This window comes from Pelobates fuscus, chromosome 7, assembly GCF_036172605.1.
Source record: "Pelobates fuscus isolate aPelFus1 chromosome 7, aPelFus1.pri, whole genome shotgun sequence".
Lineage (NCBI taxonomy): Eukaryota > Metazoa > Chordata > Amphibia > Anura > Pelobatidae > Pelobates > Pelobates fuscus.
The window spans coordinates 102,190,794-102,203,063 of record NC_086323.1 but is presented as its reverse complement, the minus strand read 5'-3'; the positions used below and the strand labels follow the sequence as shown (position 1 = coordinate 102,203,063).

Genomic DNA, 12,270 nt, shown 5'->3' with positions numbered 1-12,270 from the left:
GCCAGCCATTCAGCCATTTTGGAGCTCAGCCAGCCCACTACCCTGTGTCAGCCATTTTAGTCATTTTTATTGGGACCTTGCCAGAAGTGGTCATGTCCTCCTCCAGCTCCTCTAGTGATTCAGCTATGGATATAGTGGAGGGGGGCATTGGCCCTTCTGGCCAAGATCAAGGAGAAGCAAGTGGGAGAAGCAAGAAGAAGCAGAGAGAGCCAAGGATTTTAAAAGTAGCATGTCCTGGGAGGAAGAGTAAATATTCTGACAGCTTTGGTGCAGAGGAGAATAAAGTACTGGTAAACAAGCTTTGCCAGTACTACCAATGTATGTTTGGGGGAGCAGCCAAAAATACTTCTAGAGCAAGAAAAAACAAAATGTGGAGGAAGATTGCGGCATCGGTGAACACTGTTGGAGGGAACAACCGCACCCAGGAGGTGGTGAAGAAACGGTAAGTGCACTTATATTCCTAAAAATAATTTTCTTTATGCCATGTTTTTTAAAACTTTTTTTTCCTCCATGTGCTTTTGCTACACCCCCACCCCCACCAGTGGCAGCTATGCTTTTAAGTCTTTTAAAAGTGAGGGTTGGGTAACTTAAGCACATAGAGGGAAAAAAACATGAAAATGTTAGTACTCAGTCAGTGCAGGGATAATGGGAATGGTAGTACTTAGTCAGTGCAGGGATAATGGGAATGGTAGTACTTAAGTCAGTGCAGGGATAATGAGAATGACAGCACACAAAGTACTACCATTCTCATTATCCCTGCACTGACAGTCAGACTCAGCATACATCAAACATAAACACTTCCAAAAATCAGCCAAATCCCCCCAGTGGATCAAAAGTTAGCTGGAAGTCCTTTATGACCGACCGCAAGCACAATTTCCTGCCCAAAACAGTTCCATAGATTTGGGCTGTGCGGTCGGTCAATTTCATGCGAAAAAACGACTAAGTCCCATTTCGAACGGGACTTAGTCTCTGGAGCTGCAAGTTCCGTATGGGAGAAGGTAAGGGTCAGCGGTGTTCGGCAGAATGTGTAGCCGATTTTAGTTCCACAGAATCTTTAGCATACACCGCTGACCGCATTTGAGGAAACCAAGATGGCCGCCGCCACGTGCAATTAACCTGCAGTAACCTCACAGCCTGGGAGGTAAATTGCCTGCACACTTTAACTTCTGGGTGGTCTGCCTGTGTGGTACTTGGTTCAGTAAGCCCTATTTACTGAACCAAGTGGGGGAAAGCCAGGGGCAAGTTATTTTACAGGTCTGGGGACATAGTCTTAAAGGGACATTGTTCAGCAAAGTCACAATATGTCCCCCAGACGGTTCTTAAAGGGCCATACACACCCAATAAAAGTCCATAAGTTTTCAGGGGCACAATCTTCCAGGGGCCATAGTCATGAGGAAGGAGGCTGGCAAATAGGCTTCTACACAATCCAGGGAAGCAGGGCAATTTATCATTTAAAGGGCCAGTTACAAATAGCAATTTGTAACAGTATGACTTAGTGCAGGGATAATGAGAATGACAGCACACAAAGTACTAACATTCTCATTATCCCTGCACTGACTGAGTACTACCATCGTCAATATCCCTGCACTGACTGAGTACTACCATCCTCATTATCCCTGCACTGACAGTCAGTGCAGGAATAAATGAGAATGACAGAACGCAGTCAGTGCAGGGATAATGAGAATGACAGCACACAAAGTACTACCATTCTCATTATCTGACTGTCAGTGCAGGGATAATGAAAATGGTAGTACTCACTCAGTCAGTGCAGGGATAATGGGAATGGTAGTACTTAGTCAGTGCAGGGATAATGAGAATTACAGCACACAAAGTACTACCATTCTCATTATCCCTGCACTGACTGCGTTCTGTCATTCTCATTTATTCCTGCACTGACTGTCAGTGCAGGGATAATGAGGATGGTAGTACTCAGTCAGTGCAGGGATAATGAGGATGGTAGTACTCAGTCAGTGCAGGGATAATGAGAATGGTAGTACTCAGTCAGTGTAGGGATAATGAGAATGGTAGTACTCAGTCAGTGTAGGGATAATGAGAATGGTAGTACTTTGTGTGCTGCCATTCTCATTATCCCTGCACTGACTAAGTACTACCATTCCCATTATCCCTGCACTGACTGAGTACTACCATTTTCATTATCCATGCACTGACTGTCAGTGCAGGGATAATGAGAATGATAGTACTTTGTGTTCCTTCATTCTCATTATCCATGCACTGACTGTCAGTGCAGGGATAATGAGAATGGTAGTACTTTGTGTGCTGTCATTCTCATTATCCCTGCACTGACTTAAGTACTACCATTCTCATTATCCCTGCACTGACTGCGTTCTGTCATTCTCATTTATTCCTGCACTGACTGTCAGTGCAGGGATAATGAGGATGGTAGTACTTAGTCAGTGCAGGGATAATGAGGATGGTAGTACTTAGTCAGTGCAGGGATAATGAGAATGGTAGTACTGACAGTCAGTGCAGGGATAATGAAAATGGTAGTACTCACTCAGTCAGTGCAGGGATAATGGGAATGGTAGTACTTAGTCAGTGCAGGGATAATGGGAATGGTAGTACTTAAGTCAGTGCAGGGATAATGAGAATGACAGCACACAAAGTACTACCATTCTCATTATCCCTGCACTGACAGTCAGACTCAGCATACATCAAACATAAACACTTCCAAAAATCAGCCAAATCCCCCCAGTGGATCAAAAGTTAGCTGGAAGTCCTTTATGACCGACCGCAAGCACAATTTCCTGCCCAAAACAGTTCCATAGATTTGGGCTGTGCGGTCGGTCAATTTCATGCGAAAAAACGACTAAGTCCCATTTCGAACGGGACTTAGTCTCTGGAGCTGCAAGTTCAGTATGGGAGAAGGAAAGGGTCAGCGGTGTTCGGCAAAATGTGTAGCCGATTTCAGTTCCACAGAATCTTTAGCATACACCGCTGACTGCATTCGAGGAAACCAAGATGGCCGCCGCCACGTGCAATTAACCTGCAGTAACCTCACAGCCTGGGAGGTAAATTGCCTGCACACTTTAGCTTCTGGGTGGTCTGCCTGTGTAATACTTGGTTCAGTAAGCCATATTTACTGAACCAAGTGGGGGAAAGCCAGGGGCAAGTTATTTTACAGGTCTGGGGACATAGTCTTAAAGGGACATTGTTCAGCAAAGTCACAATATGTCCCCCAGACGGTTCTTAAAGGGCCATACACACCCAATAAAAGTCCATAAGTTTTCAGGGGCACAATCTTCCAGGGGCCATAGTCATGAGGAAGGAGGCTGGCAAATAGGCTTCTACACAATCCAGGGAAGCAGGGCAATTTATCATTTAAAGGGCCAGTTACAAATAGCAATTTGTAACAGTATGACTTAGTGCAGGGATAATGAGAATGACAGCACACAAAGTACTAACATTCTCATTATCCCTGCACTGACAGTCAGTGCAGGGATAATGAAAATGGTAGTACTCACTCAGTCAGTGCAGGGATAATGGGAATGGTAGTACTTAGTCAGTGCAGGGATAATGAGAATTACAGCACACAAAGTACTACCATTCTCATTATCCCTGCACTGACTGCGTTCTGTCATTCTCATTTATTCCTGCACTGACTGTCAGTGCAGGGATAATGAGGATGGTAGTACTCAGTCAGTGCAGGGATAATGAGGATGGTAGTACTCAGTCAGTGCAGGGATAATGAGAATGGTAGTACTCAGTCAGTGTAGGGATAATGAGAATGGTAGTACTCAGTCAGTGTAGGGATAATGAGAATGGTAGTACTTTGTGTGCTGCCATTCTCATTATCCCTGCACTGACTAAGTACTACCATTCCCATTATCCCTGCACTGACTGCGTTCTGTCATTCTCATTTATTCCTGCACTGACTGTCAGTGCAGGGATAATGAGGATGGTAGTACTTAGTCAGTGCAGGGATAATGAGGATGGTAGTACTGACAGTCAGTGCAGGGATAATGAAAATGGTAGTACTCACTCAGTCAGTGCAGGGATAATGGGAATGGTAGTACTTAGTCAGTGCAGGGATAATGGGAATGGTAGTACTTAGTCAGTGCAGGGATAATGGGAATGGTAGTACTTAGTCAGTGCAGGGATAATGAGAATTGCAGCACACAAAGTACTAACATTCTCATTATCCCTGCACTGACTAAGTACTACCATTATCATTATCCCTGCACTGACCAAGTACTACCATTCTCATTATCCCTGCACTGACAGTCAGTGCATGGATAATGAAAATGGTAGTACTCAGTCAGTGCAGGGATAATGAGAATGACAGCACACAAAGTACTACCATTCAGATATAGCAATCGGATGGGTGTACTGTGCATGCGCGCGACACATCCATCAGACATCCACAAGAGGTGGAGTTAACCCCTAAAGATAATTATTGCAGTTGCAATAATTGGGACACTGAACCCAGACCACTTCAATGTGCAGAATTGTTCTGGGTGCCTATAGTATCCCTTTAAACATGTCGGTATACATATATATAGAAACATATTAAAGTAATTAATCAATCACACATGTCATTGCAGTTACTACGACATCAGGCGGATGGTGAAGAGGAAGGTGAAGGCAGCAGCCGCCTCCAGGAAGACAGGAGGTGGTTCACAAGACAAAGAACCGAACCTGCTGCCCTATGAAGAGGAGCTCCTGCAGTTCCTGGGAAGAGACAACATCCTTGGGATTGAGGGGACAACTGGCACTGAAACATCTGAAGGTATGTTGTTAAAGGACCACTATAGTGCCAATAAAAGAAACTCGTTTTCCTGGCACTATAGGGTAATTAGGTCCCCCCCACTCTCGTGGTGCCCTTCCCACTTCAGCCACTTACCTTTCTCCAGCACCGGGCTCCCTCGGCGCTGGGGAACACTCCTCTCTCTGCCGACGTCAGCTCCGAATGCGCAGCAAGAGCCGTGCACGCATTCAAACCGCCCACAGGAAAGCATTACTCAATGCTATCCTATGGACTTCCAGCATCTTCTCACTGTAATTTTCACAGTGAGAATCGCAGAAACGCCTCTAGTGGCTGTCAGTGAGACAGGCACTAGAGGCTGGATTAACCCTCAGTGAAACAGCAGTTTCTCTAGAACTGCTATGTTTTCAGCTGCAGGCTTTAAACTAGAGGGACCTGGCATCCAGACCACTTCATTGAGCTGAAGTGGTCTGGGTGCCTATAGTGCTCCTTTAAATTCATATTTGTCAGTCAAAATGTACATATATCAGTTTTCTTGTGTTAACCCTCGAATTTGTGTTTTCTATGCCATCAGTGCAAGCCCCTCAATCCCCTGAAGAGGCACCAGGAACTGCAGGAGATGTGGTCTCCATGGAGAGCAGGGCAGCAGGTTCACCTCCTGTCTCCCTGGAAATGCGCCTGGCTTCACTTTCCTCTGGTAAGTATTTGCATAGCATTGTAAGATGAATGTTATATATGTGTGTGTGTGTGCGTGCATTTAAACATACACACACACGTATGATTTTACTGTATATGAAGTTAATTTATCACATACATGTATTTCAGACCATCCGCAACTTGTCGATGTTCCTTCACCACGTATGAGTGTGGTTTCCCTCCAACAGCCGGCCACTGGTGTCCAGGAACAGGGATCCACTGCTGAGCGTAAGTAAAAAATGCTTTAACTGTACACATTTTCTTTACATGCATACTAGTTTATGTAACAATCAGGGCCGGGTCGACCGCTAGGCAAACTAGCCGTCTACCTAGGGCGCACTGGCCAGGGGGCTCAATGTCTGGGTGACCAGCAGGGGTGGGGGGGCGCACATCGCTCCTCTCCTTCTGTTAACTTTATGTACTGTGGCTGAGTGTACCACGTGGATGATCTTCTGTACCATCTACTTGGCCTCTCAACGCATTTCTTTGTGCCCACCTCCCTTTCCTTCTAATCTCACTACATGTATCGTGTCCGAGTGTCCCCAGGTAGAGAATCTCCTGTTTCTTTTGCATGACAGGAAGCTGATTGTTGCACTCAACTTCCTGTCATGCAGAAGAAACAGGAGATTCTCTACCTGGGGACGCTCGGACACGATACATGTAGTGAGATTCGAAGGAAAGGGAGGTGGGCACAAAGAAATGCGTTGAGAGGCCACAAATAGACTGAAAAAGGGCTAGGGGGGACAAAGATGCATAACTATACATAGACATAATATTAAATTAATAGCATGACTGCATATATCTTATTTCCAAGTTTAAATAATATTGTTGTACAGATAATAGTAAGCATTGCAACATATGACACATGCTAACAATGTTCTTTCTCTGTTTTCCCTTATAGGTTCTGATGGTACTCTCCCCCTGCAAGAGGAGGGTACCATTACCCTAACAGCAGTGGATCCTGATTCAGAGACATCAGTGGGCGAAGAACAGTTGCCGCAACTTCCTCCAACGATGGCTGCGCTGTATGCGACGAGCCCGGCTCGTCAAGCTGAACCGGACACGTCCATACAGCAGGATAGGGAATATCTGCGAGAACTTTTGCAGAATGTGGTAACCGAGGTACGCTCCATGTCAAGCATTTTGAATGAGGGCGTTAGGCAATTTACATCAGCAATGGTTTGCTTGCAGCAAAATGGTCAGCGCTTCATGGAAATGAGGGAGGAAGAGTGCATTTTAATGCGCGCGCAAGCTGCCCATAATTTGGGCATAACCCTTGCTGATGTAGATAGCCTAGTTCGTGAACAACGTGCGCAGGGTCTTCCCAGAAGGGATGATGATGATGAATAGATATCTGCGGGAATAATGCACTCAGATGTTTATTTCTCATTATCATCCACAATGTGAACACAACTGACGCTGTTCATTATAGGTTGTTATATTCTCAATTTTCTCCTGGTTTTCCCTATCCTTCCCCTGAATATACATTGGTTATTCTCCTCTGCACTATATCCTCCCAGGACTGCTCCTAACAACCTGGGCTTTCTCTGCTTCGTTGCTTCTCCCACTTGCTTTTCTAATAAAAAAAAATATTAGATTACAACTTCTGACTCCTCTTTTCTTTAATGGTGTGTGTGTGTGGGTGTATATATATATATATATATATATATATATATATATATATACATATACATATACATATACATATACATATACATTACATATACACACACACAAACAAACTTGAACGAAAAATATACCGTATTTATCGGCATATAACACGCACTTTTTCTCCCTGAATATAGGTGGGAAATGATGTGTGCGTGTTATACGCCGATATACCATATTTACTTACCTGTCTTGAAGCGCGGGCCGGTGTTCAGCGCGCAACGCGGTACTGGAACTTCAATTTCAGGTTCCAGTTTCCGGCGGGACTTAAAGGAAGTGTGCACATTACAATACATACAATAAACAATACACAAGATCCAGCGCACTCTCCTATCCACTAAACAGGAACTTCAATGTTGACAGATTTTATTAGTTTGTAAAAGTTTTTTTTAAAAACACCTAATCTAGGCAAATAAAAATAATGGTGGTTTAGTTACATTATATGATCATACATTGCATAAGCCTGCCACAACGTCAATGTACCCCATCTTTGGCAGGTCCTACTCTAACAGTCTAATGTCTGCTCTAATGAGATTAACAAACTAACTTGGGAAAAAATTCCATCTGAGACTCCCTGCAGTACAAGGCTAAATAGGGACATGAGATGAGGCACCTGTAACAGGGAGGGGTGCAAAACCAAGGAGTTGGCTAGACTCCCAAATATATATATATATATATGAAACATGGGGGACGGTTGCACTCACCTGAACATGCTTAAATGGAGTGCTGCTGGGGGCCATATTATACAATAAACAATACACAAGATCCAGCGCACTCTCCTATCTACTAAACAGCAACTTCAATGTTGACAGATTTTATTAGTTTTTAAAAGTTTTTTTAAAAACACCTAATCTAGGCAAATAAAAATAATGGGGATTTAGTTACATTATATGATCATACATTGCATAAGCCTGCCACAACGTCAATGTACCCAATCTTTGGCAGGTCCTACTCTCACAGTCTAATGTCTGCTCTTATGAGATTAACCCATAGATATAAAATATTAATTGGGCCACAAATATCAATGTAAAAAATGTAATCATTGCCTCATCTCAAATTCCCAAGTCAGATCTTTCTCATCCCCCCTCCCCCTATCCAATACACTGCTGGCCCCCCTCCCCCTAATATACTGCTGTCACCCCCCTGCTCTAATATACTGCTGACCCCCCTCCCCTAATACATTGCTGACCCCCTTGTTCCCCTCCCCAATACATTACTGCCCCCCAATATATTACTGCCCTCCCTCCCCAATACATTACTGCCCCCTCCCCAATACATTACTGCACCCTCCCCAATACATTACTGCCCCTCCCCAAATACATAACTGCACCCTCCCCAATACATTACTGCCCCCTCCCCAATACATTACTGCCCCCCTCCCCAAATACATTACTCCCCTCCCCAATACATTACTGCCCCCTTCCCCAAATACATTACTGCCCCCCCTCCCCAATACATAACTGCACCCTCCCCAATACATTACTGCCCCCCTCCCCAAATACATTACTCCCCTCCCCAATACATTACTGCCCCCTTCCCCAAATACATTACTGCCCCCCCTCCCCAATACATAACTGCACCCTCCCCAATACATTACTGCCCCCCTCCCCAAATACATTACTGCCCCCCTCCCCAATACATTACTGCACCCTCCCCAATACATTACTGCCCCTCCCCAAATACATAACTGCACCCTCCCCAATACATTACTGCCCCCCTCCCCAAATACATTACTCCCCTCCCCAATACATTACTGCCCCCCTCCCCAAATACATTACTCCCCTCCCCAATACATTACTGCCCCCTTCCCCAAATACATTACTGCCCCCCCTCCCCAATACATTACTGCACCCTCCCCAATACATTACTGCACCCTCCCCAATACATTACTGCCCCTCCCCAAATACATAACTGCACCCTCCCCAATACATTACTGCCCCCCTCCCCAAATACATTACTCCCCTCCCCAATACATTACTGCCCCCTTCCCCAAATACATTACTGCCCCCCCTCCCCAATACATAACTGCACCCTCCCCAATACATTACTGCCCCCCTCCCCAAATACATTACTGCCCCCCTCCCCAATACATTACTGCACCCTCCCCAATACATTACTGCCCCTCCCCAAATACATAACTGCAACCTCCCCAATACATTACTGCCCCCCTCCCCAAATACATTACTCCCCTCCCCAATACATTACTGCACCCTCCCCAATACATTACTGCCCCTCCCCAAATACATAACTGCACCCTCCCCAATACATTACTGCCCCCCTCCCCAAATACATTACTCCCCTCCCCAATACATTACTGCACCCTCCCCAATACATTACTGCCCCTCCCCAAATACATAACTGCACCCTCCCCAATACATTGCCCCCCTCCCCAAATACATTACTCCCCTCCCCAATACATTACTGCCCCCTTCCCCAAATACATTACTGCCCCCCCTCCCCAATACATAACTGCACCCTCCCCAATACATTACTGCCCCCCTCCCCAAATACATTACTCCCCTCCCCAATACATTACTGCCCCCCTCCCCAAATACATTACTCCCCTCCCCAATACATTACTGCCCCCTTCCCCAAATACATTACTGCCCCCCCTCCCCAATACATTACTGCCCCCTCCCCAATACATTACTGCCCCCTCCCCAATACATTACTGCCCCCCTCCCCAAATACATTACTCCCCTCCCCAATACATTACTGCCCCCTTCCCCAAATACATTACTGCCCCCCCTCCCCAATACATAACTGCACCCTCCCCAATACATTACTGCCCCCCTCCCCAAATACATTACTCCCCTCCCCAATACATTACTGCCCCCTTCCCCAAATACATTACTGCCCCCCTCCCCAATACATTACTGTCCCCTCCACAATACATTACTGCCCCCCTCCCCAAAAACGTTGCTCCTAGCGCTCACCAAAGGACCATCAACACCGTAGACACCATGAGTACCGCTGACTTCATGAACCGCCGCTGCTGGGCTGGAATCACTCTGTCTGCTATCCACCCTGGACTTATGACCAGGTTCTAGTGGGTGAACCTCTTCCTTCTGTAGAGGGAAGCAGGATCAGGAACAAGAGCTCAGTAGCTAAGGGAGTACGCAGAGCATGCTGGGCTCGCATAGAGCAGTGGCTGGCAGGAGGGAGAACGTGGAGGGAGTCTGCTGGGCTCCTCTTTGCTGCCCCAACTACAGGCTACAGTTAAGAGGCAAGGAGGGGGAAATACTTTTTTTTTTTTAATTATACAAATTCTACATTAAAAAAAATAATCCCAGCAGCATTTGTCACACATCCAACACACACACACACACACACACACACACACACACATCAAACAGACAAACAGCATCCACTACACAACAACACACATCATCCACTACACAACCACACACATCATCCACTACACAACCATACACATCATCCACTAAACAACCATACACATCATCCACTACACAACCATACACATCATCCACTACACAACCACACACATCATCCACTACACAACCATACACATCATCCACTACACAACCACACACATCATCCACTACACAACCATACACATCATCCACTACACAACCACACACATCATCCACTACACAACCACACACATCATCCACTACACAACCACACACACATCATCCACTACACAACCATACACATCATCCACTACACAACCATACACATCATCCACTACACAACCATATAACTAGAAAGAAATTTGAGAAACCCTAAGCTCAATTACAGTCAAAGTGTAGAGCAGGGTACCCCAATTTAGGCAGATTAAATTTAAGAAAGGCAATCTGCTCCATGAGATGAGGTGACATTTGTGAGCGCTGTGGATTCAGTATATTACCGGTTACCGAAAACACACGCTCACTTGGGACAGTGGTTGGCGGACATGAAAGCAGCTCCTGCGCAACCAATGAGAGTGCAGGCCACACACTCTTCTTCTCATCCCAATAGCTAAGAGGGTCGACATTATGGGGCAAAGGAGGTTCAGAGAGGTACGCTCTGACCATTTCTGAGGCAGTGCTCTCCTGTCTGCTGCTAGCACTCTCAGTGGGTCCAACTATATCCTCAAGCAACTCTTCCCAAAATGCAGCTGCTCCACTCAGTTGTGTGGTGGTGGTGGTAGTGCCACTGCTTCTGCAAGAAGTGGCCGACATCTCAGCCTCCTGCTGAACTACTCCCTCATACAGCATTCCCCTCTTTTGCTGCCAGTCACACACCCTCTGGATCAGTTTCTCCCTCCAATTTGTTAAGTTATTGGATCTGAGTGCAAGCTTTCCCTTAATCCTTGGATCACACAGGCAAGCTAGCATCAGTTCAGGAGAATTATCCAATCGCTCACGTAGGCGAACTTTAAGCTGATCCTTCAGCCTCCTGACCAGAGTTACTACATCAGGATGTAAAGGATCACCTTGAACAACCTCTTGGCGTTCAAGGAAGACACCCATCTTGCTCCCTAGATGGGTGAAAACAGGGATTACCTGTCCCAGATTGGCAGTGTTCAAGCTTAAATTTTCAGTGGCATCCCTGAAGGGTTTCAGGACTGCCACTAGCTGAGCAATCACTGTCCAATCGTCTCTACCTAGTGGAGAACCAATACCAATGTACTGGTCTGATGACAGACTATGGATTGCCCTCTGCTGCTCTAAAATCCTCTCCAGCATCTCTACAGTAGAGTTCCACCGTGTACTGACATCTTGTCGTAGACAGTGTGTGGGAAGACCTGCCTTCTCTTGTTCCTGCCTCAACAGTTGGCTAGCCTTCACACTGCGGTGGAAGTGCCCAGCAATCCTCCTGCACCTTTCAATCACACTGGAAACTCTGTTATTACCTTCTGGGATTGCTGACTTTACTACTAGATGGATAATGTGCGCTGCACAGCGCACACCAACAAGGTTACCATCACGCAGAGCTTTCACCATATTTGTAGCTCCATCAGTAACCACAAAGCCCACTTCTACATTGGTGCCTGCCTCCGCTCCAACCCAAAGAGACACCATCCTCCTTACTGCCTGCAGAATGTTATCTGAAGTGTGTTTTTCATCCATCACTTCAGCATGGAGAAGGAAAGAGCGATAGCCCAGCTGATCAGATACACCTCCCTTTCTGCTAGACACTGCTGCTGAAGTTGCAGCAGCAGCTTCCTGAGACACACC

At 45.9% G+C, this 12,270-nt stretch overlaps 2 protein-coding genes across 3 annotated transcripts in view; both read left to right on the top strand.

The window, feature by feature from the left end:
* Window positions 1-12,270, top strand: part of GRIP2 (glutamate receptor interacting protein 2) — a 383,817-nt gene that overhangs the window by 94,399 nt on the left and 277,148 nt on the right. The window lies entirely within an intron of this gene.
* LOC134568604 (uncharacterized) lies at window positions 93-6,951 on the top strand. Its single transcript, XM_063427251.1, has 5 exons — window positions 93-442; window positions 4,563-4,747; window positions 5,549-5,647; window positions 6,321-6,541; window positions 6,940-6,951. Exons 1-5 carry the CDS (start codon window positions 93-95, stop codon window positions 6,949-6,951), a joined length of 867 nt encoding a protein of 288 aa, XP_063283321.1.